Source organism: Labrus bergylta, chromosome 23 (assembly GCF_963930695.1).
Source record: "Labrus bergylta chromosome 23, fLabBer1.1, whole genome shotgun sequence".
NCBI lineage: Eukaryota > Metazoa > Chordata > Actinopteri > Labriformes > Labridae > Labrus > Labrus bergylta.
Genome location: NC_089217.1, coordinates 2,929,521 through 2,955,125, shown reverse-complemented (window position 1 = coordinate 2,955,125; position 25,605 = coordinate 2,929,521). Strand labels below are relative to the sequence as shown.

Sequence of the window (25,605 nt, the reverse complement as noted above, 5' to 3'; positions counted from 1 at the left end):
TTTCTAAGGGGTTCCCAAACTTCTCAGTTCGTGACCCCAAAGATAAGGGTACCATAGACTGGGGACCCCCACTTTCTCTAAAGGTGGTTAAGGCATATGAAGTAACGCACTACCACCAACTGATAGGCCTACCCAAACACTGGTAACACAAAATAATACAACAGCCTTAAAAAACATACAGTTATTTTACATAGTAATTAATTGTTAGAAAGGCCAGAAGCAGAACACAAGTTATTTCCATGTTTAGACTTAAGTACTGAGTTGATATACTAAACTTGATAAATATACTTATAAATATAATACACACAGGTGTGGGCAATGTAATGTGTAAAGGACAGCAGACAACCTACATTGTTGCTGTCATGTGCCAAGTTACATTAAATATTTGTACACATTAATTTAATTAACTTATTTATTGATTTGGTTTTATTTGAAACCATACTACTTTTTTGGTATATATTAAAATTTGTCGTTTTTTGTTTTTTTTGTAAGGCATTTCCTGACCCCCACTTTGTTCTAAATTGCCAATTTTGTTTTTTAACCAACCAGATATTGTAGCTAGAATTTACTTTTATTTAAAAAATAATGACACCAAATTAATTTTAATCATTTTTTATATACAATTACTATTGAATCCAAGTGACTACAAATGTATTCTAATTTTCCTAAGTCTCATTTTTAGATCGCGAGAAAAGAAGTGCCACTTCCGGTCGCCATCTTTGTTTACACTAATAAATCCACCTACCGGATTGTCGGAAGAGAGTCTCTGCAGAAACTTGAAATATCTTCGAAACGGCGGTAGGCTACGTGTTGTCACTTGAACTGCAGGATATTTCAAAGTTAGGTTGTTTTCGGACACAATCTTGGACTTTTTTAAGAAAAGTTGTTTCAAACATTTCAAACTTTCAAATGAGAGGCAAAACCTGCTGTAGAAGTATGCAGCTTGTGACTGAACAAATAATTGGAGATGTTTATCACAATGCCATCATGTTAATTGTTAATTTTGTCATTTAAGCTGGTCTTAAATAGAGCTGCAGAGATGTTGAATTTAGAGCTGTTATGTTAGTTTCCTGATTGTAATTTCAAACCAGTGCAATTCAACATTGTGTTTCTGGGATTAAAGTTGCTCATAAAAAAAGCCAATATAGATATTGTATGTCAGTGTGTGAGCATGGAAGACCATTTTCAGTAATCCCAACACAATGTGAGTTTTTTGAATCTCTGCATAGGTTTCTGTCATTTAAATCTCGTATGCAATGTTGTGTGGAAAACCTGACATGGGTCTCCTCTGGTATCCATATCCAAACTCCAGTAAATCTGCCAAGCTTTTCCTTAATAAGGAACAAAAGAAACAGATGTGTAGAAAAAAAACGAACACATTTTATTGTACGTGATTCACAATAAAGAGAACAATAAAATCTACAGTACGCAGGGATCTAGGTACCCGATTCAATTTACAGCATCAATAAGACTCCTGAGGTACAATAAGAGAACACATGTAAACAAAAACGTTGTTATACATTAGCTGATCTACAGTACATCCAATACAGAATATCAACACATTTGTATTTACACAATAAAGGACTGTTAAAAGATTTTTACAACCAATGTGGAGCTATGGAATAAGACAGAATGATAATTATTATAACAAGACTATAGTTTGAGTTTTTATTTTGTGAGAACTATTATGAGGCACTAAGTTATTTACAACATATTTTCTATTGATAATGACACCCTAACTTTAATTCTAGAATGAATTAATCTAAATGAATGATATGCATTTATTAGAAAATAATTAGTTTGTCTTGCTTTCATGACTAATACTGATAAGAGATTGAAAAGACAATTTATAGGGGAGCTTTGTTTTATATTACGTCTAACTGTATTTGTTTGATCCAAAATGTTCTTAAATCTCAATTAGTTGGAGAGACAGGACGATTTACAACAAAGACCCTGTATGTGCCTTACATCAAGAACACCCTCTTATTAGTATTTATTCGATACAGTTGAAATGTGTCACATTCATGGTCTGAAGTCTCTGTAGTTTGTTTCAGGTACAGTTGTGAAGTGCTGGTTGTGACTTGTTTGTAGGTAGTAGGTTGTCGGTCTGTTGTTCAGTGTGCCGCGATCCGATTCATCCCCGGGTTTACAAAGGAGAAGTTTCTGAACATCGTCTGGTCCACGCTGTTAATAAGCGTCCGGTCTGCACACGACAGCCGAGGCTTCTCATTGATAAACTCTTTGTCGAAGTTGCTGCAGTCACTGGGCGACGACTGTGAGGGTGGAGGGGAATTTTTTTAATAACCATAATACAACTTAACAATACTATTTTTGTCCAGTTGAATAGAATGTCATAATACCAAGAAACATTGTTTATTATTGCAGTATGTCTTTTTTGACTAAAGTGAGACTCTGCTGTGCATTAACTGATCTACTTACTAAAGTTGGCTTGAATGGTGGCGCCACCTGCCGTTGTTCCAAAGCATTCCAGTCAGTGCTGCTAAAGAAATTGTGTTGTCTAATGTTTTCTTTCACTCCTAGACGCTCTTCAGGCTCTCTTACAAACAACTGCAGGAAGAAAAAAACACATGACCCTTAGATATTCAGGCCTCATGCAAATATAGGTAGTCAAGTTAAAGTCACCAGCAATCAATTTACTCTTTTATATTCTTCTTCTTATCCAACAAAACTGAATTAAACAGATTTTTTTTTTATCAAGAATTAGTCTGCTAGAGATGAAATAGTGGAATACTCCTTACACCTTGAAAGCACAGCCATCAAAACACACCAACAAACACAGTTGCTGACCTTGACCAGAATGTCCTTGGCGTCTTTTGTGAGCCAGCGTGGATACACAGGGTTGTCCGTGCGTATAGACTGAAACAGCTCCTCTTCATCACGGCCGTGAAATGGAGACTGACCGATCAACATCTCGTAAAGTAGCACTCCAAATGACCACCAGTCCACTGAACTGTTGTACTTCTGACCCAGCAGGATCTAAGACACAATTTCACAACACAAATCTTTTATAACCGTCGTCCTCGTCTCTGTTTTGGGTACAGCTTTTCTTAATATGCCTTTTAAAATCTTTGCCACATGGGATACAACTTTTTTTTAAACAGCCATTTATTTATGATTCCATTAGATATAGTCTGTGGTCACCTCAGGAGCGATGTAGTCAGGCGTCCCACAGAAGGTGCATGTCCTGGACTCGTCCTGCATGTTCTCCTTACACATGCCAAAGTCTGCTATCTTTATATGACCCTCAGAGTCCAACAGAACATTATCCAGTTTCAGATCCCTGAAGAGAAACAACAGGATATAAAGAGGTTTTATGAAGAGCATAGTTCTCAGTTTGGCCTCTTGTGTATTAGTCATCATCAGTTTCATTTCTGTTTGTGGTTTATTCTGAGACTCTACCTGTAAATGATTCCTTTAGAGTGCAGGAACTGAAGCCCACATATGATCTCTGCTGAGTAGAAGCTGCGGAAAGATACTAATTGTTAGTTTTTGTCTTTCCTTAGCTTTTTCCGATGCAAATTTGTCGAGCCAAGAAGCACAAAAAAACAAATGGATGACGAAAAGAGGGGACATTATTCAATAAGTCACAGCAACACTGAAAGGCATGAAGTTAAAGCTAACACACACACAGAAAGTGAAATGAATCTACCCAGATCTGAGAAAAAAAAACCCTCCCAGTTCATACAAAGTGTTTCCTATCCAAAGACTTTATAAAAAAGTAGACGTAGCAATTGGGCTGGCACCAATTGGTTAGTGTACTACCATTTGATGCCTCAAGTTTTGCATCTTACACTCTCTTTCTGAGCTAGACGTTTAAAGAAGATAATATTTGCTTGATAAAGAGAATACCCAAGCGGTCAATTTAAATAAAGATAATTCAAACTAATGCTATTTATCAAATGTGCTCCCAAAGTTGACGCAAATGGGGAAATCAGCTATACTGAGCAAAACTGTTTTTTTGTACCTGTCTGTGAACACATTTCTGCTGTAGAGTTGGATATATTAACTTTGACTTTGGCTATTCCAGGAACTGAGGATTTTGAAACTTTCACCTTGGCTTATTTCTTAACCTGTGGTTGCTTTAAGTTGAATGTTGTAGATTTTGGGATACATACGTTGCTCGGTGCAGGTCAAACTTGTGGCAGGTCTGGATGTGAAACATGAGATCTCCTCCGTTCAGATACTCCATCACGAAGAACAGGTTCTCCTGGACGCAAAAATGAAGACGGGTTAGGGTGGTAGAGGTTTAGCGTGAAATGTGTATGGATGAGCTGTGAGAGTGTCCTGACTAAACACGGTTCACACCTTGGTCTGAAAGGTGCAGTAAAGGTGTGTAAGGAAAGGGTTTTCCCAGGCTAAAGAGAGGACCCTCCTCTCCACCATGGTGCACTCCACGTCATCATCCATCAACACCACGTCCTTTTTTAGAGCCTTCACTGCGTAAAACTGCCCGCTTCTTTTCAGCTCTGCTAAAAACACCTGAAAAGTTAACAAACACATAACTTCTTTAGCTTTGAGGTTGACATATTTTCTTTTCTGTTGTTCACTCATTTCTTACGCCCCCTTTCCGGGCTGATGTAAAAACCTGCCTACATAAAAGCAAGTAGAAGTCAGAGGTTTTATTTAGAAACGGGCTGCACAAACAAAGACACAGTTTGCTGGTTTGAGGCATGATGTTGAAAGGGGTAAAAAATGAATATCAAAGGTGAGGTGACTAATGGAAAATAAACAAACAACTATAAAAAACTGCAAGAAGTTCCATGAAGACACTCAAATATTTTTCTAGACTCTGCTACTGTGACTTCAGTCTTTTCTGTGTGTATGCCTCAAGTCAAGTCAAGTCAGGTCAACTTTATTTATATAGCACATTTATAACAGCCGAGGCAGACCAAAGTGCTGTACAGTAAATCAGGCAAAATACATTACATCCAAAACATCATAAAAACACGTAAAAGCAAAAATGAAAAGTGAAGTAAAACACAAAACAATAGTAAAAGTTCTAATAGACACTGCTGCTGGGATAAAACACTCAACTAGAGGAAGTTAGTTACCATGATTGAGAGCTTCACTCTTAACCCTGAGCTCATTTTGTTGTTATTAAAATTGTGCTGAGTTTGCTTTGTTCTCTTTTTTTTTCTGTATATCAGATTATGTCCGGTACCTTCCCAAAGCTGCCTTTGCCGAGCATCTTGTGCAGGACGAAGTCATCAACGTTGAATTTGGGCTGGTGGTCCTTCCTGGGAACCGCGTACAGAGGCTCTTCATCCGGCACCTCTTCTGTGATCAACTTGCTGCCGTCTGCTGGTCCGTCCCATGAAACACCCTGAGTGTCTGCAGGTCGGGAAGCGACCACACAATATTAAAAAGATTCTCAATAAGAAAATTAGAGTTTTTATGAACTGAGATTTGATTGGTAGTTTACCTTTATTTGCAGGTGTAGCTGTGGCTGGTACACCAGTCACTAACCCAGACGGAGCTCGGACCACTCCCGGCTGGCTGACGCTCACCGGACCTTCTCGACTGATGACTTCAGTGTCTTTGGTGGTCCTGGCCTAAAAGTAAAAAGGTAGGACCGACATCACAATGAGATTTTGCTGGTTTTGGTATAATATGATCCACATATTGAGAGCTTCAATATGGTGTGAATTGATTATAAAAGAGCAGAAAGGTTTGTGTGTCTGACCTGCTGTTTGCTCTCGATGATGGCCAGAGCTTCAGCCATCAGTTTCTGGTTCACCCCGCAGAGGTTTGCTACTTTCTTCTGACATTTGTGATGCACGTTCATGCCACATTCTGCACACAAAAAACTCACCATTACCACATGTAAGCATATTATTAAAATACATTAGACAACAGTTTTGTATCTAAAAATGTCACTGATGCAAGATAAAGCTAATAACCTTTTATTTAAATTGACTGATGGGTTGATCATTTCTATTACAGAGGATTTATTTTTCCCTTATTTATTCCAAATGAAACACAAAACAGAAAAAATAACCCTAACTCCTTTTACTCAGATTGTATGAGCATGGTCATGTTTTCTATCGAGCACTTCTTCTGCCAGCTGCTATGACAGCTGCGGTGTGTTTCTGCTCGAACATCCAGAACATGCAATATTTGGAGCAAATGTTGTTGAACCAGCTGTTGGACAGATATCCTGTCATATTGTGGACTCGATCATTGCTGGTGTTCAGTGAATTCAAACGACAATAAAGCCACGCTTTATGCTGATACATTCATTTGAGCATACAACGTTTAAACGACCGATTATACCCGATAAAGGTCGGTTAGATGGAAACGTCAGATTTCATGGTCCTTGAACCGTGACCTGAGATATGCATCTGTATTTATGTTTCCTATTTTACAACAAACAGGAGCAGCTGATCGGGCCGGGATTAGCCGTCGTGCCCCCCCTGTACACTGCAAAACTAACAACTGTTAAATTAGTCATGCGACTTAAAAAACAGGTCTACATCGTGCTGAAATCGCACAGTTCACGCCTGGCCTAATTCTACATGCATCAGTCAGGTTTCTTTACAGAACATTTATCTAACATTAAACGACAGAAATGATAAATCTCCTGCCTCTCACCCTCACATTTGAGCCCCTGCTTGGCGAGCCCCCACAGCAGAGTACCACAGTGTTCGCAGAAGGTGGGACTTTTGTAGTTGTAGACTTTAAACCTGTGCGGCATGTCGATCTTGAAGCGCTCCTTGTGGGTCTGCAACACAGCACAAAATATCACACAAGAGGAAGGGCTTTCTATGTGATTTTTCACACTTAAATATATAAATCAAGTATATTCTCTGAAAATAACTCTGTGAGTCATGACTGTCTACAATGGGTGTAACACCCGAGTCCCACTGTCTGTGATGTTTTCAGAGTTTTCAGAGTCCTATCTTCACTTTGTTTACATCACTAGGACGGCCGGCTGACTCCTCCCCTCGTGTATAAAAGTTGTTTAATTGAGGGACTAGAGAAAAGAAGAATAACATACTGTACTCACTGCTTAACTGTGTTTCTAGATCACGCTCATTTCAGGTAAATTTACATGCAGTGTGAAGATACCAGCATAATAAAGATCACTAGCATTAGCATGCTAACACAACAATGCAGCGCGAGTTGTTTTGGTTTCATGCTGGTGCTCAAGAGCGACATCTGCTGGATCAAAAAATCGCATATAAAGCCTTTAATGACAAGATACTCGTACAGATCCAGCCCTGCAGTTTCAGAAGTTTCTGTTTCCAGAAAGTGTAAACACAGAATGTCAATTACTACATGAGTTTTTTTTTCCTTTTCTTTTGGTTTCATGCGATGCATTAGAGGAGGAAGTGAAACAAGAGCAAGAAGATAAAAGCTGAATATGAGACAAAAATGTCTGTCATGATACCTGCTATCTATTAATAATAAGCTTAACCACATCGTGATCACGTGATCAAATCTCTTATGCTCTGACAGATTTAAAGAACAGATGAGTAATAGTGAACAAAGAGCGTCTGTAGTGTCACCTACCATTGTTTCTTTACTGTTAATGGCTGATCCTGTGCATTTGGCGATGACTTTGTCTATGCATTTTTTGTGAATAGCTGCATTGCACTCTGAAAAAAAACAAATGATGACACAGTTAGACACACAGGAAAAGGAAAAAAGAAGTGAGAATTAGAACTTTTCCATCCAGAAGGCCAGTGGAAAATATTCAGATACTTACGTCTGCACTGGTAGCCCTGCTTGTTGAGACCCCTGTGGTGGATAAAAACAGGTTGAAGTGACTCATATGATAATGGAGAAAATGAGAGATAAGGGGGTTTGATATGTATCAGTTTGCTGCCTACCAGACAAACTCTTTGCACACAGAGCAGAAGGTTGGTTGAGGGAAGAACGTGGCACTGAACTCGTGGCATTTGACGATGTGAACTTTGGCCTGTTTGATGGCTCCTCGCCGATGGTGGAGGGCGAACAGACCCTCCCTCTCCCGTTCAGACTCGGGGTCTTCCTCAGTCTGGCCTGCAGCGTCTGAAACACATCATACAACCTTTATATAAAAAAAGAAAAAGACATAATCCTGTTTGCCTAAATTTCTGTGGTCAGAGCGCTTCTTATAGCTGAGAAGATTTCACACCTGTGTTTCAGTTTCTCATCTTTTTGTTGTTTGGTAAGTGTTACTTCTTACTAACATATTTTTCATTTTGAGAGTCTAGAGATGAGTCAGTTTCCTTTGTCACACCCTCCATTGTTCTGTAAAGTTTTCTAGAAACTTGAGGTTTAAAAATATTCTGATTCAAACTTTAATCTTTAATTACTTTAATTAATTGAGGCGTTAACACCAGATAATCAATCAGAGGAGGTGTTGCCTAACCTCACAATTTACACTAAGCAGTGAGTTTGATATCTTTTTACATCATAATATTCATATTCTCGTGTTAGTGGTCTGTAGGGATGAACAATTTCACCATTCTTTTTACAAGATTATTTCGAGGGCTTTTGGCCTTTTATTGGATGGAAAGCTATTGACAGTGATAGGAAATGTGGGGAGAGAGATTTGGGAATGACACGCACACAAAAAGGGGCCGCAGACGGCCTAGCTATTTGCTCACGCCCCATGTTTAGAGGCAAAAGTACTCCAGACAAACGGCCCAGGTTGAAGTCTAGATCTTTGAGCAGCATTTTAAAACATGAACTCTAAACTCTTCACATTATACCCCAGCTACACCAGAGGAGGAAACTACAGAGTTGTAGTTGGGATCAGATTAGCCTAGTTTAGCACAAAGACTGGAGGCATGAGGAAATAGCCTTGCATATAAAGTGTCTATTGTTTTAAACTCATATAATCAAGGCAAATGTAGAAAGGACAGTTTGAGTTATAGCTGAGAATTAACAAATTGAGTTCCTTTAACACCATGACTACATTGAAGATCTTCAATTTGAACTCTTGAAAGTGTTTTGAAAGCTCTGCTGATTCCAACAATGGAGGCAATATTTAGCTGCTCATACCATAAAGTGGCATTTCTATGATTATTACATAAAACCCCAGTAAAAAATAATATTTTATTTAACCTCATGAACTGCTCATGTGCATGTGTTTGTGTGTGTTTGCATGACGTTCAGGAGGAAGTCCCCCAGATCAAATAACCTCTTGGTCCCAGTCTGTACGCCACCTGTTGATTTCTCATTAGCCGTGTTTCTATATTTAGAGACGTGAGATGTCTTCTTTAAGTCCTCGGGGACTCCTCGGGCCTCTACACGGTGTTAATGTCACGGAAAGCAGCCATAAGAGGAGCAAGATGCATCTTTTTTGTACCAGCATGTGGAATAAATGACGTTTTTATTTTGAGAAAATGTAATCAGGCTTTTGAAGATTAAGCTTCATGAACTCAAGAGGGTTGGCGTGATGCCGGCTTTTGTAGGACTACACAGACAATTTGGATGATTGCTTGTATTCGATGATGACATTTACTATATTTATACTGTATTGAACCTGTTTTAATCCCACAAATATCATCTCCAAAAGAGCTCAGAACTGCATCATAGAAAACTATTATAAAAACTGTCATGTGGTGAAGTCTTCCACATTAAAGTTACTACCTTAAAAATGACCTGACTATCTCTTGGGCACAGGAATGATACAATAGATGCTTCAAGAAACAAAACTCTTGATTTAATTTGAATTAACAGCAAAAGGAGTTGGTGGTAGACAAATTATTTCTGGTTGGACCTCTGCAAAGACGTCTTCTCCTAAAGATGAAAACTGCATATCATCAAAACTGTCATCTCAGCTTTACTTTTTCTATCTGGCCATTTTTCTTTATTCTTATTGGCGGCAGTCAAACCCCTTAATGATACAGCATTTAGTCGTTTTAGTATCTGATGGAGCCGCAGAAAGTTGAATCACTCACCGCTCTTCTCCAGATAATATCGGGCCTCCATCCTCAGGCGGCCCTGTGGCTTCATCTCCAGCTGAGGATCGGAAACAGAATCGGGTTTGTTGCAAAGCAGGTTTACACAAACAACAAGTTCATCTTGGTGTGACTGGGGCATTACCATAAATCTAAAAATAGATTAAACCAAAGGGACCTAGTTGACAGACTATATTACAATAAATGTGAAATGTATGACCTTTGTGTATGAAACCACTGAAACCACAGAAATGTTTTCAGGCAGAAATTAATGAGAAAAACGTCGATTACAAAAAAGGGAAGGACGTGGTGATGATGATGATGATGATGATGATGTGTGTAAAGCTGTTTGGCTGCACGGTAGCAGGCTTGCTGTCTGGCACATACAAACAGAGGAACAGACTGAGGATACTCGGCCCCAGAATGTGTTTGATTTGATTCATTCACTTGACTTTATGTGTTTGTTTGGTTCTTACTTAGCTTTGAGAGACAGTTGGAATAAAGTCTGCAGAGTCACTCAAAGCCAAATCTTTTCCAGGGAAATGAAAATCTCTTCTCGGCAAGGATTGATCTGATGTGTTACAATAAATTGAGTAATGAGAATTGCTGGCCTCGATAACCTCATTATGATGTGTATGACTGATTGAAAAATCTGATTCTTTGTAGATCAGGAAGAATGAGGAGGAGGAAATTAGGATAAGGAGTCTTTAAGTCTATTGTTTAGTCAGAGACACAGTATACAAAATCCACTTAACCATGTTTCTCTAACATGAATATGTGTCCCTAGTCTGTCTACAAACCCCCAAATGATGAGAAAAGGAGGAGAAACTGGTGGAGCTGTGCAGAGAGCGAGAACGCCTCTTAGACGTGTCCTCCACTTTGTAGAGTGGAGAAGGAAAAAACGAGGACAGAAATTGCCGCAGCCCATGAAATCCCCGATGAGTGTCTATATAGAACAGTTACTGAAAGGATCCTTCTGCAGGTTCACCCTCAGAAACCTTCTTACGACTTGTCACAACTCCATCTCGTTTAGCCTCCTGCTTTAAAATTATAGTACATTTCCACCAAGTGCATGATGGGAAATCATCTCAAAAGGAATCTAGATGTACTGAAGTCTTGCAGCAAGATCCCCACTCTTCTCAAGATCTCAGTCTGTGACTTAAGACTTTTTATAGTTTATGGTTTTTATAAAGTCTTCTGGTGCATGGGAGATATTAGGGGTCATTATTTGCCCATCAGACTTTCCCATCATGCTTCAAGTCCCCATGAAACAGAACTAAGAGTACCTAACGGCCGTGTTGAGATGTGATTATTGACTGAAACTGGATAGAACCAATCACAAGGTAGAAGGCGGGACCTAACGTTAGGATGAATTTGATTAGATTGTTGAAAAGTGGGCGCATCACAACAAATATGGCGAACTGCAGCGATGACTTTGACAAGGATTTGTCAAGCCTCATTTAATTGGTCGAAATTCAGTAAGCGCCCCTGAGTGCAGGGTGAGTCATCAGACATTTGAAAACGCTTTACCAGGAGTTATTTTGATATAAATTGATGCAACTGTCCTTGTTCATGCTGTGGTTTGTGTTACCTGTGGTCGTAAGTGGGTTACTATATAACGAGCTAGCAGGCCACAGGCCAACAGCTGCAGCACTAACACTGAGGTTTGCAGTGACTTAAAGGTCATTAAAGTTCCCTCAATGTTTACAATATTTACTTTCGCTGTTTCCTTCTGCTTTCCAGAGAATGCAGCATATTGGTCGTCGACAGTATTCATGTCATTGAACTTTCCTTTAAACTTTTAGTATTGTTTTAAAATGTCTCACTGAGGACAGCTCAGACTGAGTTTTATGATCTTAAATCAAACTGAGAAGGCCGACTAGAGCTTCAACTCAAGCGAAACTCCCCTGATTTATCCAGATGTTAGAAACAGTAAAATAACTTTCTTCAGGGGAAGAACGCCTGTTGGTTTAAAACAGTGATTCTGGTGAGTTTTTTTTCTCCATGTCTAAAACGTGGATTACAGATTAAAACATTTGGTGTTTTGACCCTGAAGTGAGACAGCCTGTCTGGATTGTTGCTCAAACAGCTGGTCAGTGAGTACAACAAACAAACACACACACACACACACACACACACACACACACATCCACATCATGCACTCACCCAGATCTCCAGCTTGCCACTCTCCTTCTTGCATCGTGTTGCGAGCGAGTCGAGAGCCACCATGGCCTCGGACTTCAGCTCTGCCGTGCGGTCCTTCACCATCACGTGCATGATGCGCCCTTTGTGGACGTGGGCGTCGAACGTGGTGCTCCACGGGGGGTACATGGTGGGCTTCTTCTGTTTGTACACTGGACCCTTTTCTAAAGAAACAAAAAAAGGAATACAGAGAAAATGCTGTTCGTTAGCGAAAGGCTCATGATGTTACAGCCGAAAGAACTCCTTAAAACAAAAACATGGACCCAGTCAGCAGGGGAGCGGCAAGTACTTTGGCTTCACTCCCATGTGGCTGTTTTCTCCGTCCTTCTTAATACACAGTCTCTTGAAACCTCTCACATGAAACCAAAGCTTCACGAGATGATTTTCATTTTTACTTTTAACTTTTACTTCAATACCAAGAAATCCTGTTTGTCAGCAAATTCAACGTCATCTTCTTACTGGCAATACACAAGGTGTCAACATGCAACTACAACCCGACAGTCTTTTTTTTAAATTTCCTGATGAAAGACACTAACAGATGTATTCTGTACTTCAATAAAAGACCAAAACTATGTGTTGAACTGAAGATATGCCAAACTGTACAGACATTTAGTATTTTCTCGTTTCTTATTACGCCGAAGTTAAAATCATCGTCTTCACAACGAGAAACGGGCCAGGGCCCCTGCAGAGCGGATAAGAACATAGCAAAGTAATATGTTAATCTTTTATTAGAATTATTGACAAAACTGAACGTATAGAATATCAACAGCCGACTTCTTTATTGATTGAGCATGGTGCAACTTGATTGAAAACATCCTGAAGGTGGAGGAGATTTTCCAGGGTTGAAAAGCAACACCATGAATTAATCCAGTGATCAGGGATGAATGTATGGTGTGCGATCGGGTTTCACTCTCAGGGGATTAACTGCTCTTTTTCAGCCCTGTGAGCTGTCATTTAAAGCCCAAATCCATGCATGAAAATGTGCTTAATGTGCAAACGCAGCTGGACTGCTGACTTTACTTTTATTGCCCTCTTGTTATTTCAGGGCGGATACATTCAGTATGCGATGCAGGATTTTTTGAGAAAATTCAAGCCCGTGTTAAGCAGACCTTTTGTGATTATCGTCTCGCAGTGTTGAGAGATTTTGATTCGCATTACAAGGCCGAAAAAACACAAATAATTTCATAATTGACATCTGCTGATGTTCCTCTGAAATAACATCCTAAATATCCACTTACATAATGGCCACATGCCATCCTGCTGCTTCAACAATAAAGCCCGCTAAGCTTTATACTCTCAATGTGATCTGCGGCCGTTACCATCATCACCGGCTCATCGCAGCTGCTGCTGTCTGTGCAGATTTAAGAACCCAGAGAGGGGGATGTCGCTCCTGACTCGACATCACACTCTGCAAGAAATGTGTGTGCGGCGTTGTGCAGAGTGAGAGAGGCGACACGTCTTTTATGTCAGCAGATACTCTGTCAGTTCCTGTGTAGTTCTGTGGAAAAGCACCAGGGTGGCATTTAGATTAAGGTGGGCTTTCAAGCCTCTGCTGCTTTGAAGTTTCTTTCTTTTTGTTAAATGAAGCCTTACATTTGGGGTTTTTGTTTGAGTCCTTAACCTCAAAGTTAATGAATTTTTTTAGTTTCATACTAAAAAAGAAGTTTCAAACAACACCACAGCTGGACCTAATCCTTCACACTAAAGCCCTCGCTAATCTAAACATCAAATCCCTCACTAATGAAAGTTTATTAGCAGCGTTTTGGAGCCTTGACTCAGCAGGTTTGCCTCACTTGAATAGGATCAGAAAAAAGTGGAAGTTAACCAAGAATGGGCCACTGTTTGACTGCAGGTACATGCTGTCAAACACGATTTTCCATTTTACAACAGGCGGATATAAAACGAAAAAAAGGAAACTGCTAAGATTCAGTTACATGAGCAAACACACAAACAGTAACTGGAAGAGTAGCAGACCTCCACTACACGATGAAAACTTTTATAAATATTGTCAATAATGTCTGTTAATCCAAGGCTTAACTTTATTCTTGGGGCCTTTTTGCATTTATTGGATAGAACAGCTGAAGAGAGACAGGAAATGTTGGGAGGAGACAATATGGGATCACATGTAGCAAATGGCCCAGGTCGGATTCGAACCCACAACCGCTTCAAGGAGGACTATAGCCTCCGTACATGGGGCAATCAACTATTCAGCTCCACAAACGTACACCCTGTAAATGGACTTGAGCTTGTCACACCGACACATTCACACACTGATGGTAGTGGTTGCTATAGTAACCGAGAAGTAACTGATCCATTCATGTGCATTCATACACCGCCGAGGAAGCAGCGGGAGCAATTCAGGGTTTAGTGTCTTGCCCCAGGACGCAGCGGTCGTGTTGCTGCAGGAGCTGGGGATCGAACCCTCGACCTTCCGGTTGAGAGACGACCGACTCTACCAACAGCCATCCCGTTTAAAGACCCATCAAGGGGTCTCACTGTTGTTGCACTTAATTAAAAAGAGCACACACTGTTGACAAAGTCTCACACACACACACACACACACACACACACACACACACACACACACACACACACACACACACACACACACACACACACACACACCGTCCTGCAGTGCCAAGTTCCCAAATGTGGATTAATCCTCTGATTAAAATTGCCCCCAATAAACACTGTTCACTTCTGCTTGTTGCAAAACCACAGTGAGCAGCTGTTAGAAGGAGGACTGACCTTTTTTTTGGCCTTTTTATAAAAAAACGTATATTTGTTTTTATAGATGTTTGTCTTTGGTAGAAATACACAACGGATTGCACTTAACCATGAAGAAAACTGAACCTGTTATGTATCAAAAAGTAAATGAAGACCACTAAAGAGGACAGTAAACAAAATGAAATGTCAGATGTAATGAGGTGGATCTGACTTTTGACTTGTAAACTGAGCCGTCTGGGAGGTTTATATTTTGAAGAGAGGAGCAGTGGTGTAACTCTGTAATTATTGTGACTACAGGGAGACACATACTTAGTTACAGTGCACCTAAAGGTCAACCTAAAGGTCGATGCAATAAAAAAAAAAAAAAAAATGCATTAACCTTTAAAGTCTTTATTTGCTTTATTTACACTTAAATGTAGAAATCAAGTATCTCCTCTGAAAATAACTCTGTGAGTCATGACTGTCTACAATGGGTGTAACACCCGAGTCCCACTGTCTGTGATGTTTTCAGAGTTTTCAGAGTCCTATCTTCACTTTGTTTACATCGCCAGGACGGCCGGCTGACTCCTCCCCTCGTGTATAAAAGTTGTTTAATTGAGGGACTAGAGAAAAGAAGAATAACATACTGTACTCACTGCTTAACTGTGTTTCTAGATCACGCTCATTTCAGGTAAATTTACATGCAGTGTGAAGATACCAGCATAATAAAGATCGCTAGCATTAGCATGCTAACACAACAATGCAGCGCGAGTTGTTTTGGTTTCATGCTGGTGCTCAAGGGCGACATCTGCTGGATCAAAAAATCACATATAAAGCCTTTAATCGCATCCTGATTAACGCGTTAACGCCGACAGCCTTAATAGCAACCCAATTCTTTGTCTTAATGAAATAAAAACAACCAAACAAAAACTTCATCACCATTCATAATAACGCGGCTGGAAACACATTTCACCTGACCACACACCTTCACTAGGCATGAATGAGTAAAGACAGAAAGCTGATTTGTTGAGGCGACACTTCCTGGTTCAGTGGCAGATTGTTGCAACTTAACCACTTCAACGCTAAGAGTTTTAATTTTAAAATAAAAGTTCAGATACTGGTGTAAGATGACACGTCATTAGCCTTGTAATCTTTATTGTATAAAAACAAGTTTGTTGGCGTTGTTTAAGTTGAGTTTGTGCGTTTGGCTGCCGATGAAGATGACTGTGTCTGAAAACAACAAAATGACGCTGGGCCTTTAAATTAATGCTGCAGATTAAAAGATTTTAAAAAGGGTCTCTTACGTTTGAAGAGGACTGCAAAGGAAAAGATGTTTATTGAAGCTTTCCATCACTTTTAACTGAAGATGAGCCAGCGTGCATGATGGGAACTTTCTTTTGTTTTGGAGGGAAAGTATTGAAGCATCATCGTTCAGTTTGAAAAGTCAGCAGGGTGCCATCTTTAGACAGCTGAAACCACTAAAAGCACAAGTCAACGTTCTCATGCTTTCAGGGGGACACTGAGGGAAAAACTAGAATTGATCCTGTTTCACTTCTTTATTCAGGTTTAAAAAAGGCGGTTATCTTCTCTGTTCGGCAGTAACCCTAAAGATGTAAGCGTTTGATCGATGACTAATGGTGGCTGTAAGTCGTCATTCTTAGTTTAGTGTCATTCAGACCTAAAAGCAGATTTTGAATCGAGTCAAAGAGAAGTGAAACTGAAGGAGCTCGTCTCCTGAGAGCGAGTCAGTGACACATAAAGAAGTCTACAGCGTAGAGACACGTCTGTGGTTTTAAGAGAAAAGGAAACATCAGAAGCCCTCCTCTGTCTTTCCTCTCGATCTCTCTCTGTTTTTTTAGCTTCGTCCTAATACCCACCAGCAGTTACAGGCAGACAGATGCAGGACGAAGATATCTGCTCGCACGTCTGTCATCTTGAGGGAAGTCTCCCAAAGTGCACACACACATTGTAGTAAAAATCTACAATCCTAATAATGAATGATCTTTTTTTAAATATTTGGAGCTGCTCACTTTTCCGTTACTATCTGTCTTTGTCCAACTATTTGAAGCCTGTCATCCTATTCCGGAGATCCCCTGTCAGTTTTACAGTATGCATGTATGTTTAGCCTTTGCTGACTCATAAGCTTCTGTTCATAAGACAGACAATATTCAACAAATACAGCTGAATTTGAAGTATTTACATGTTCCATGTAAACATTCCTCCGACTAATCCTCGGACGTTTTGCACATCTTTCCAACAAAAGTCTAGAAAATAAAGACTCCACTTCTGCACTTCTATATTTATCCCAAACACCCACTGTTGTTGCTTTTTCTAAAACATCGAACGCGTCACTTCCTGGGAGGCAGAGGAGAAAGAGTCAGTGCTTCTTTATAGAGCGTATGTTTTCCTACAGCAACAACTGAAATACATGTTGTTGATATAAGTTTAAACCAATCAAAGAAAGTGAGAAATGTCTGAAACTACGGGTGCAAAATGTTCCTATTTAAGAAAGAGAATTAAAATGTTAGAGATGTAAAAACAGCTTTGACACCTGAGACTGGACTCAGAGATTAAGCTCGATTAAGCAGCGTAACATTATGTTCATAATCAGGGAAGTTACTCAGTAACTGGAGAGAAATTTGACCAATTCAATGTGTCTCAAAACTCTAGTGTCACTTCAGGTCAAAGTCTTAATCTAGATATCTTCAGTGCTCCTATCTTGATCAGATAACAGCGGAAACATGAATGTTATTAATATTTACTACATTAGAAATAGACCACATTGGGCCTAGCGGTTAGTGCACTTGCCTTATTATAAAGAGGCTTAAGTCCTCTACAGTGGGCGGCCCAGGTTTGAATCTGACCTGGGGCTCCTTTCCCCCCATGTCATCCCCCTCTCTCTCTCTCTCCCCAGATGTCTGACTCTATACACTGTTCTATCTCTAAAAAAAAAAAAAATCTTAAAAAGAAAGAAAGACTACCTGGGAAAGAACTAGTTTGTCAAACTCTCGGGGCTCCTGGAAACTGTTGAGGGTGTAGAGTGACTCACCTGTGTCTACGGCCTCCTTCATGTAAACAGCACAGTACGGGTTCAGCACCTCCTCGTGGTACGCCAAACCAGGGTCCATCTCAAAGTTGGAGAACCCAATCCGCAGGAAAGGCGACATCACTGCAGGTTGTTTTTTTTTAACTCTCTGGCTGTGTCACAAATATTCTCCAGAGGAAAACCTCGCAAGGATGCCAGAACGATAATGCTGCTTCGGTGTCGACCACCTTTCCTCCACCGCAGCAGAAAGCCGACTGGCCCTTTTTCCTCCAGAGGAAAAAGAGGCTGGCAGAGCAAAGAGGGGGAGGAGGAGGAGGAGGAGGAGGAGGAGGAGGCGGGGTGGATATTTTCTGCCTTTGATGCTTTAAACAACCTGTGAGAGGAAGAGAGAGAGAGAGAGAGAGACAGAGCAAAGAGAGGTGTTTCATCACATTTGACACCGTCACCACAAAAACAAGTTTCTATCTGCAGACTTTCTTTATGTTAAAGGAAATCCCTGCTCAACATTTCTTAATAAATGATTCAGTTTGGAAATAAAAGGTTTGATCAGTGAAACTTCACAAACCATCATCTGTATCTAATGCAACACAAATGAAGGCCCACACACGCCTTCAGGACTCGTAAAAAAACAGCAGCTGTCACTCCTGGCAGAGACTTTCAGTACCGTCATAAAAAACACAACCCTCTATTTGAAATCTCTCCAACTTTGTCTTTGTGTGATCAGCAACACAAACACTCATGCAGCCTTCTCTGCAGCAGTTTTCACGGCTCAGTCTTCGACTCAGTGACGGTCGATGTGATATTTGAGGCCTACTGGGGAGCTGTGTGTGTGTGTGTGTGTGTGTTTTTCTGTGCGTTTGTGTATGTGAGTGTGTGTGTGTGTGTGTGTGTGTGTCAGTCCCAGTGTTGGAAAGGAGGCCGGGAGAGGGGGAGTATTTATAGCGCTGAAATACTAAACGCAGATCACGTCCGCAGTCCGCAATACTTGTTGGCGTCATTTTTTCAGAAGCTGGAGCGAGTCACCTTTACAGTAAACTCAGCTGACCCTGAGTCAGGAGTCGAGATGAGACGGACGTAGAAACACACAAAGTAGAGCAGGAGGGGAAAGATTTGTGATTCGTAATTGCAACCCCTGTTTCCTTAAATGTTGCGACATTTTGTAAAATCTATCAAACAATCTTTATTTTGATACTACTCTTTTCAAATGTACTTTTATTTATTTTTTTCATGCTTATCTATTTATTTTTATTAAGTTATTGTATTTTATTTTTTGCACTTTTATTCTTGTTTTTGAACTCAGGACGTCTATTTGTTGGACTGGGAGGTGAAGTGATTCTGGGTTTTTGAATGTTTCTGGGGGGAAAAAAGAAAAATGTTGACTGCATCCCAATTGCCCTGTATGTCTTGAACTTGTTTTCATAAAAATATATTGAAAAATCTTTATTTGTATAGCGCCAATTCATAAAAAATGTTATCTTATGACGCTTTACAAAAAACAGGTTTAAGACCTTACTCATTCTTATATGATCTACAAAGACCCAACCAGGGGGGATTCTAGAGTCTGTTGGAGTCTTAGGCAATAATTCATTGGGTGGTGGGGGGGGGGGTCCCTCCAACCAAGTCGTTGACAGCAAGACGTTTAACATCACTTATCCTGAATCATCATTTCAATATAACTATTTTATCATTTTCTAATTGCATCCTTTTGATGACTCCGTCCTTGTTGCTGTAACTAATGATGTAGCGTAGATGATGAAGCTTCACTTTACTGTCTCTGTGGTTTGACATTTAGTCTTGTGTATGTTGTTCAGCTGTAGTTTAAAACTGCGCTGATCAATAATTTATATAAACTCTGTGAGAGCGGACCTCCCACTGCTACTCGTGGGAGACTGTGATTTACATAATCCTGTTTAGATTGATCTGAAATGACCACCATAACAGCTCCAGCATTCACAGAGCTGCGGATTGTGTCTTTTGCATCCTAATGTTATATTATGGTGATGATGTCATAACGCTGCATTACATAGCGTGTAAATTGTTGTGCCAACGTGCTGGACCTGGGGGGGATTGGGAGGGCTTCTGCAATATGACTGTAGGTGGTTCTCGTTTTGCATAATCCTGTTTGAATAGATGAAATGAATGAAAACATAAAAGCTTTAGAATAACTTACATAACCTGTAGGTCGATCAGGATTTAAGGAAACAAAGTGTTAAAGGAAGCGGAGAGAAATGATGGAGGCGTGCATTTCTAGTGCAGATGAAACTATTAAAACCACTTTGCACACGGCTCAAGAACAAAAACGTATCTCAAAAATCAAAACGATTCAGAGGTCAGATCACTTCTGGAGTGTTCAGGAATACTTTAATTATATTTCCTAATTAAAAAAAAGTTGAAGACCAAAATGTTTTATCTGTTCATTTATAAAAAAAATCTATGAAAAATCATGAAACTGTTTTCTGTTTTGAATTTCTGAATGAAACTAATTTCAGGCACCAGTTAACCTTTACATCACCAGAATACATTTTAAGAACTTTATTTGTCTTCTTAGTATTTTTTATGACCAATCCCCTCTTGAGAAACAAATGGTTGACTTCTCTGAGGTTACATCCATGTTTTATAAAGTCGATGTTATCTACGGCATTGTCTATTTATAAGTGCCCAAAACCTCAAAGCAAAACAAAAAAAACAACATCATAATAAGCAAAAACTTCTGACGTAGGCGCTGGCTGAACCATTTCTAGGTTTAAAGGTTCAAACTGTGATACTCACTTCTGTGCTGTTATTTCCCCCCGTGTTCATTTATGTCTTTTCCAGTTAAATCGCATCGGCTTCCCTTTTCCTTAAATGTATCCTTGCATAATTGCCTTCATCTGCATAAACATATGCATATAAATGTGCATATTTTTGAAATCCTCACCCACACCTTCCTCTACAAACAAACACTGATTCAAACATATAATAAAACCTGCAGAGCTGCAGCCTGCTGTGCAGTTTGAACCTGTGACGCTGCTGCTGCTGCCTTCATGCAGGGCTGGTGGGAGGAAAACTTCCGCTGCTTTACTTCCTGTCTCTGGGCGGTTAAATGTGAAGCTTCACAGGTGGGGCTGCTTCAAAACACTAGATAGATAAACAGCACACACACAGTCACAACAGGACTGATCGAAATGTTTAAAGGTGGCTAGAGGAGAGTGAGCGGGAGAACCTAAACTAAGACTCTTCAAGCTGAAACATTGTTAAATAAATAAGTTATCCTCATATATGTAAGATGAAAATCCATTACATTGATTTCTCATGTGATTGATTGAAGTGGTAACTTATGTAAGACACAGGACTTGAGCTAATAATCAAGCTAACCATTTAAGATATTTTTTTTCGGCCGAGCTCTGATAGATATAAAATCTCTGGAGAAATTATTATTTTTCTAGTGCTACAATAAAACACCTTTCAGAAGATTTTTTTATTTTGGGGCCTTCATTCAAATAGTACAGTCGATAAGAGTTTAAAACCGTGGAGAAAAAGAGAGACGGGAATGACGTGCAGGAGTCGAGCCCGGGCCGCTGCCTCGAGAACGATAACCTGAGTACATGGGGCGTGCAAACTAACCACTAGTCCATCAGGCACCCTCCATGAAACTGCATTTTGAGGGGCTTAAAGTCAGTCCAGCGCCGAAGAACATTTGCACAAGCATTAGAAGTGGTGCAACGAGTAATTAACCCTGTTTGCTGACTACGTCCTGTTGTTGTTTGAACCCTCCAGATCGTACCAATTCAAACAAGACGGGGGTCTTTTGAAGCGTCCAACAATGGCTCCAATTAAATATAAAAAGCTAGCGATAAAAAGTTGGGTTAATTCTACAATTCACTTAGCAGACGCTTTTATCCAAAGCGACGTACATCAGAGAGTAAGAACAACACAAGCAAGGATCTAGAAAAAAGGGAACAATGTGAGTAAGAGCAAACGATCAGCTTTGAGTCTGATTGGACACACAGGTGCTGACAGGAAGTGACCAGAGGCAAAGCACAACATTGAGGGCAGTTCTTGAGAGCTCTAATCAGTATAGAAACCATCTTATAAGTCGTCGTTATCAAACAAAAACCATCGTCATTACCATCATCATCATCAATAATATGGAGACCATCATCATTAAGTTAGTAGGTATTCATGGAAGAGCTGGGTCTTTAGCTTTTTCTTTTCCTAGATCTTCTCTTTTCTGTTTGTCCTGAGCGATGGACTCAGAGTCCTTCAAAAGGACGCTACCTCTGACTTTGAACCAGGCTAAAGATAAAAGTGAAACTGATTTGAGCTTTTGTTGTTTTGTAATTAAATCTTGAATAAATTCAGAACAACAAACATGAAACATTGTTAACTGCCCCCGCAGGCTCAGATTTATTTGGCGCCGACTTGTATGCTCACTCGGCCCTCGTTCTCTCTCTCTCTCTCTCTCTCTCTCTTTGTCTCTCCGCCTCTGCCATGATTTAAGAATGGCGACAGGAGGAGTTTGCCTTCAAGACTCTTGGCCAGATGCTTTGCCATGAAGCGTTATTCACTCCTCATGGGAGATCGTACCCACTCAACACAACTTATATAGCACAAAATGAGGCGTGCATTGCAGCGAGTGGGAGGGGAAAGAGGCAGCATTATTTAGTTTTATAAGAAAACAGTTCAAAGCTGTTACTTATGAGAAATAGTAGATGATTTGTATTCCTTAATCATGCACAGGAAGCCGGTACTATTATCTGTGGTTGCACTGCAAGAAGTTACATAATTTGACAATAACTGAAGAGGCACGTAGTTATATGGACGGTTTTACTCAACAGCTCGTATGATGTAAAGTTTGAAGCTTGTGACGTCTTTGTGGAATTCCTCCCGTCTATGCCGTCTTTCTTCCCCGGTGACGCAACAACTCTTGAGTGTAAGAGGATTTCAGACGCAGAAACACGGGGGGTCATTGTTGAAACAAGCTGCTGAACTTTCTACCCTTAAAACCTTTTGAGAACCACTTTTTTTTTTTTTTTTTTTAACATAAAATCAGCCGGATTAACGGCTGCAAATCAGCAGCTGATGGAGTCTTATGTGCTTTTCCACACATGAGGACGTAAACACCTTTTTCAACAAAGGACGCCGTCACATCTCGTCTTCTTTCTCAGCACAGAGTAAACACATGTTACTGTGTGCAGGCATCAGGGTGCTATCTGAGGTGACTGATCCACTTCATAAACACCACCCATGGGCGCTCAAATGCCACCCCCCCACCCCCCCACCCCCCCATCCTCAAACACACACATGGGGAGTCACAGGGAAGGTCAAGTGCCCGTGTGCCAACAGCAGACCTTTCTGAACCTTTTAAAGAGGGAGGTTAAAGTCGATTGAACCTCCCACCTGACCCTCTGTGCCAGCGACATCAAGGCCAACTGTTCGTGTGTGTGTGTGTGTGTGTGTGTGTGTGTGTGTGTGTGTGTGTGTGTGTGTGTGTGTGCAGCGAAGCTTTTTGAAGACAGCGGGGAGGGGGCGACGGGGAGATCTTTGTTGTTATAGACAGGAGGTCCATGTGTGTGACAGAAGCCTTTTGACCAAATCTGCTCGGACACTTTAAGGGTCCCTGAAGTGGTCACTTGTTGAAAGAGAGTAAACCTGCACAACGATGTGACCCTTCACAGATCATTTTGTTTTCAGACTATAAATTAACACAGCATCAAAAACAGAAGGTACAATTTATATTTGTTTCTCCTGTGAAAATAATCCATGACTGCTGGGATTTAAGTCCCAAAACATGTTTGCAAAGTGACTCAGATTTGCAGTCACAATACTCCCCGTGCATGTTTATTGTACTTCAGTTCTGCACTTTATCACATTTGAAAGTACTTAGTGGAAGTTGTTTATGTTGACTCTCTTGATTTAAGGATGTCACAGTCCATCTATCTGTCTCAGTAATAGTGTAGACATGTTGCACTTTCATATGTTGAAGCTGTGCATACTTAAAACATGCAGCATGGTGAGCTCATACTGTGTAATACATCTGTGCAGTATACATATACGTGACCTGCTGTAAATACTTTCTACACTGAATTTAAAGCAGTGAGCTGTGGGTGCCTGTGTGAGTGTGCACTTTAAGGTGAAGCTTTTCATCATAACACCTCTATAGCTAAAGCAGGATTTCATACGCTTGCTGCACAGTGGTTTCCTAAGTGACATAAAAGTCACTCATACATACTAAACATCACATTTAATTACTACAGAGTGCATCCCTTTGTTTAACAAGCCAGTCATAACTTTGTAATGCAGCCCAACACGCTAACAACAACAACAACAACAACAACAACAACAACAAGCTATTATTTTTACTTTCAAACAAAGAAGACTTAAATAGAAACCGCCAAGCCTCTAATTTACCATATGTTGAATGTCAAACACATAAAACTGCGGTTTATGTTGTGACTATGACCGAGTGATATAGGAACTAACTGTTTGCTTTATGCGGTGTAAAAAAAAAATAAATAAAAAAAAAGGCAGAGAGAGTTTCGTCTCAAATATTTAAAAGTTTGGAGAAAAGATAACAAAGTTGTAGAAACGAACCTTTAAGAGAGCTCTGAAGTTCAGTATCCGCAGACAGAAGCTGTTCTCTATCCGAGCGTGTCTGTGACAGAGGGGGGGGGGAGCGGGGACGCTGCATTTAACCGTGAGACGGCGATGCGTTCAATGACCGTCGGTGATAACACAACATGGTGTTAAAATAAAAATGTAAAAACAACTTTATTTTTTTTTACCTTAAAGGTTGACTTGTTTGTTTATTTTTATAATTATAATATAGAGATATATAACGTAAGAACTATGATTAAATTAGGCCAATTTTAAATGCTGCGAACGCTGCATCTGTGGGTCATTTAATTTAAAATAAATAGATGAGAAAAAATGTAATTGCCCTTTATTGCAAATGTTTTTGTCCAGAAAGTAACTTATACCTGAGATGATGCAACTTCCGAGCAGACAGTGAACATGTCATTGAGTTAACCTCCCCCCCCCCCACACACACACACACACAAAGTGAAACTTCAAACAGAGAAGAGAAACTCACAGGACACACTCAGTGAGCCAAGATGAGTTAACCCAAATCAAAGCATGAGTGTTTTTTAAAAAAAATACAATTCTTGTTTTAACACTAATGAAGAAAACATGATGAAAATCATGCTGCAGAGAGGTAAATATACTGTGAGTAATCGCTTGTATGCACACCTTTGTATTTATATTTTTACTGCACTTCATTTCGGTTTTGATATTTTTAACAATGTAATCACAGATTGTACTTTTTTTTTTTTAATTTTTGGTTTGATTTTCTGTATTTTTTTAAGATACATGACAAAAAAAATCGTATTTTTCTTTTTCAATATCGTGCAGCCTTACTATACAGTACATGACAAAATTATTCACTTGGTACCAGGAACTGAGAGAAATGCATTTATGCACCTTACAAAAAGAAAGATGTTCTTTTACAAAAAGACTGTTTTCTTCTACAGTCTGAAGATAAAGGGAAAGAAACAAAAACAAAATCTCATTTAATATGATTTCTTTCTTTGTCCACCAGGAGGTGCCAGTGATCATGTAATGGTTTGTGTATTTGCAGCATGCAATAATACTTTCAGATGGATTATGTTCGGTGAGGCCGAGAGTAATACCCGGGGAATAAAAAAAGCAATAACTTGACCTGATGAAGATTAAATGTTACAGATTGAAATGTAGTTC

General features: G+C 39.9%; 1 protein-coding gene across 2 annotated transcripts; it reads right to left on the bottom strand.

Annotated features, from left to right (window-relative positions):
* Window positions 1-1,358: 1,358 nt before the first annotated feature.
* Window positions 1,359-24,505, bottom strand: prkcq (protein kinase C, theta). Of its 2 annotated transcripts, none has more exons than XM_065951274.1 (18): window positions 24,442-24,505; window positions 17,872-18,241; window positions 12,081-12,280; window positions 9,915-9,975; window positions 7,854-8,034; window positions 7,730-7,761; window positions 7,534-7,619; window positions 6,613-6,742; window positions 5,705-5,814; window positions 5,444-5,573; window positions 5,183-5,352; window positions 4,327-4,500; window positions 4,137-4,228; window positions 3,421-3,483; window positions 3,163-3,301; window positions 2,809-2,997; window positions 2,440-2,568; window positions 1,359-2,273 (listed from the first exon to the last, which is right to left on the bottom strand). In XM_065951274.1, the coding sequence occupies exons 2-18, from the start codon at window positions 17,987-17,989 to the stop codon at window positions 2,115-2,117; spliced, it is 2,163 nt and encodes a 720-aa protein (XP_065807346.1). In that variant the 5' UTR covers window positions 17,990-18,241; window positions 24,442-24,505; the 3' UTR covers window positions 1,359-2,114. The 2 variants fall into 2 exon arrangements, with proteins under 2 accessions (XP_065807346.1, XP_065807347.1); XM_065951275.1 differs by lacking the exon at window positions 24,442-24,505 and adding an exon at window positions 20,638-20,828.
* Between the last annotated feature and the right edge of the window lie 1,100 nt (window positions 24,506-25,605).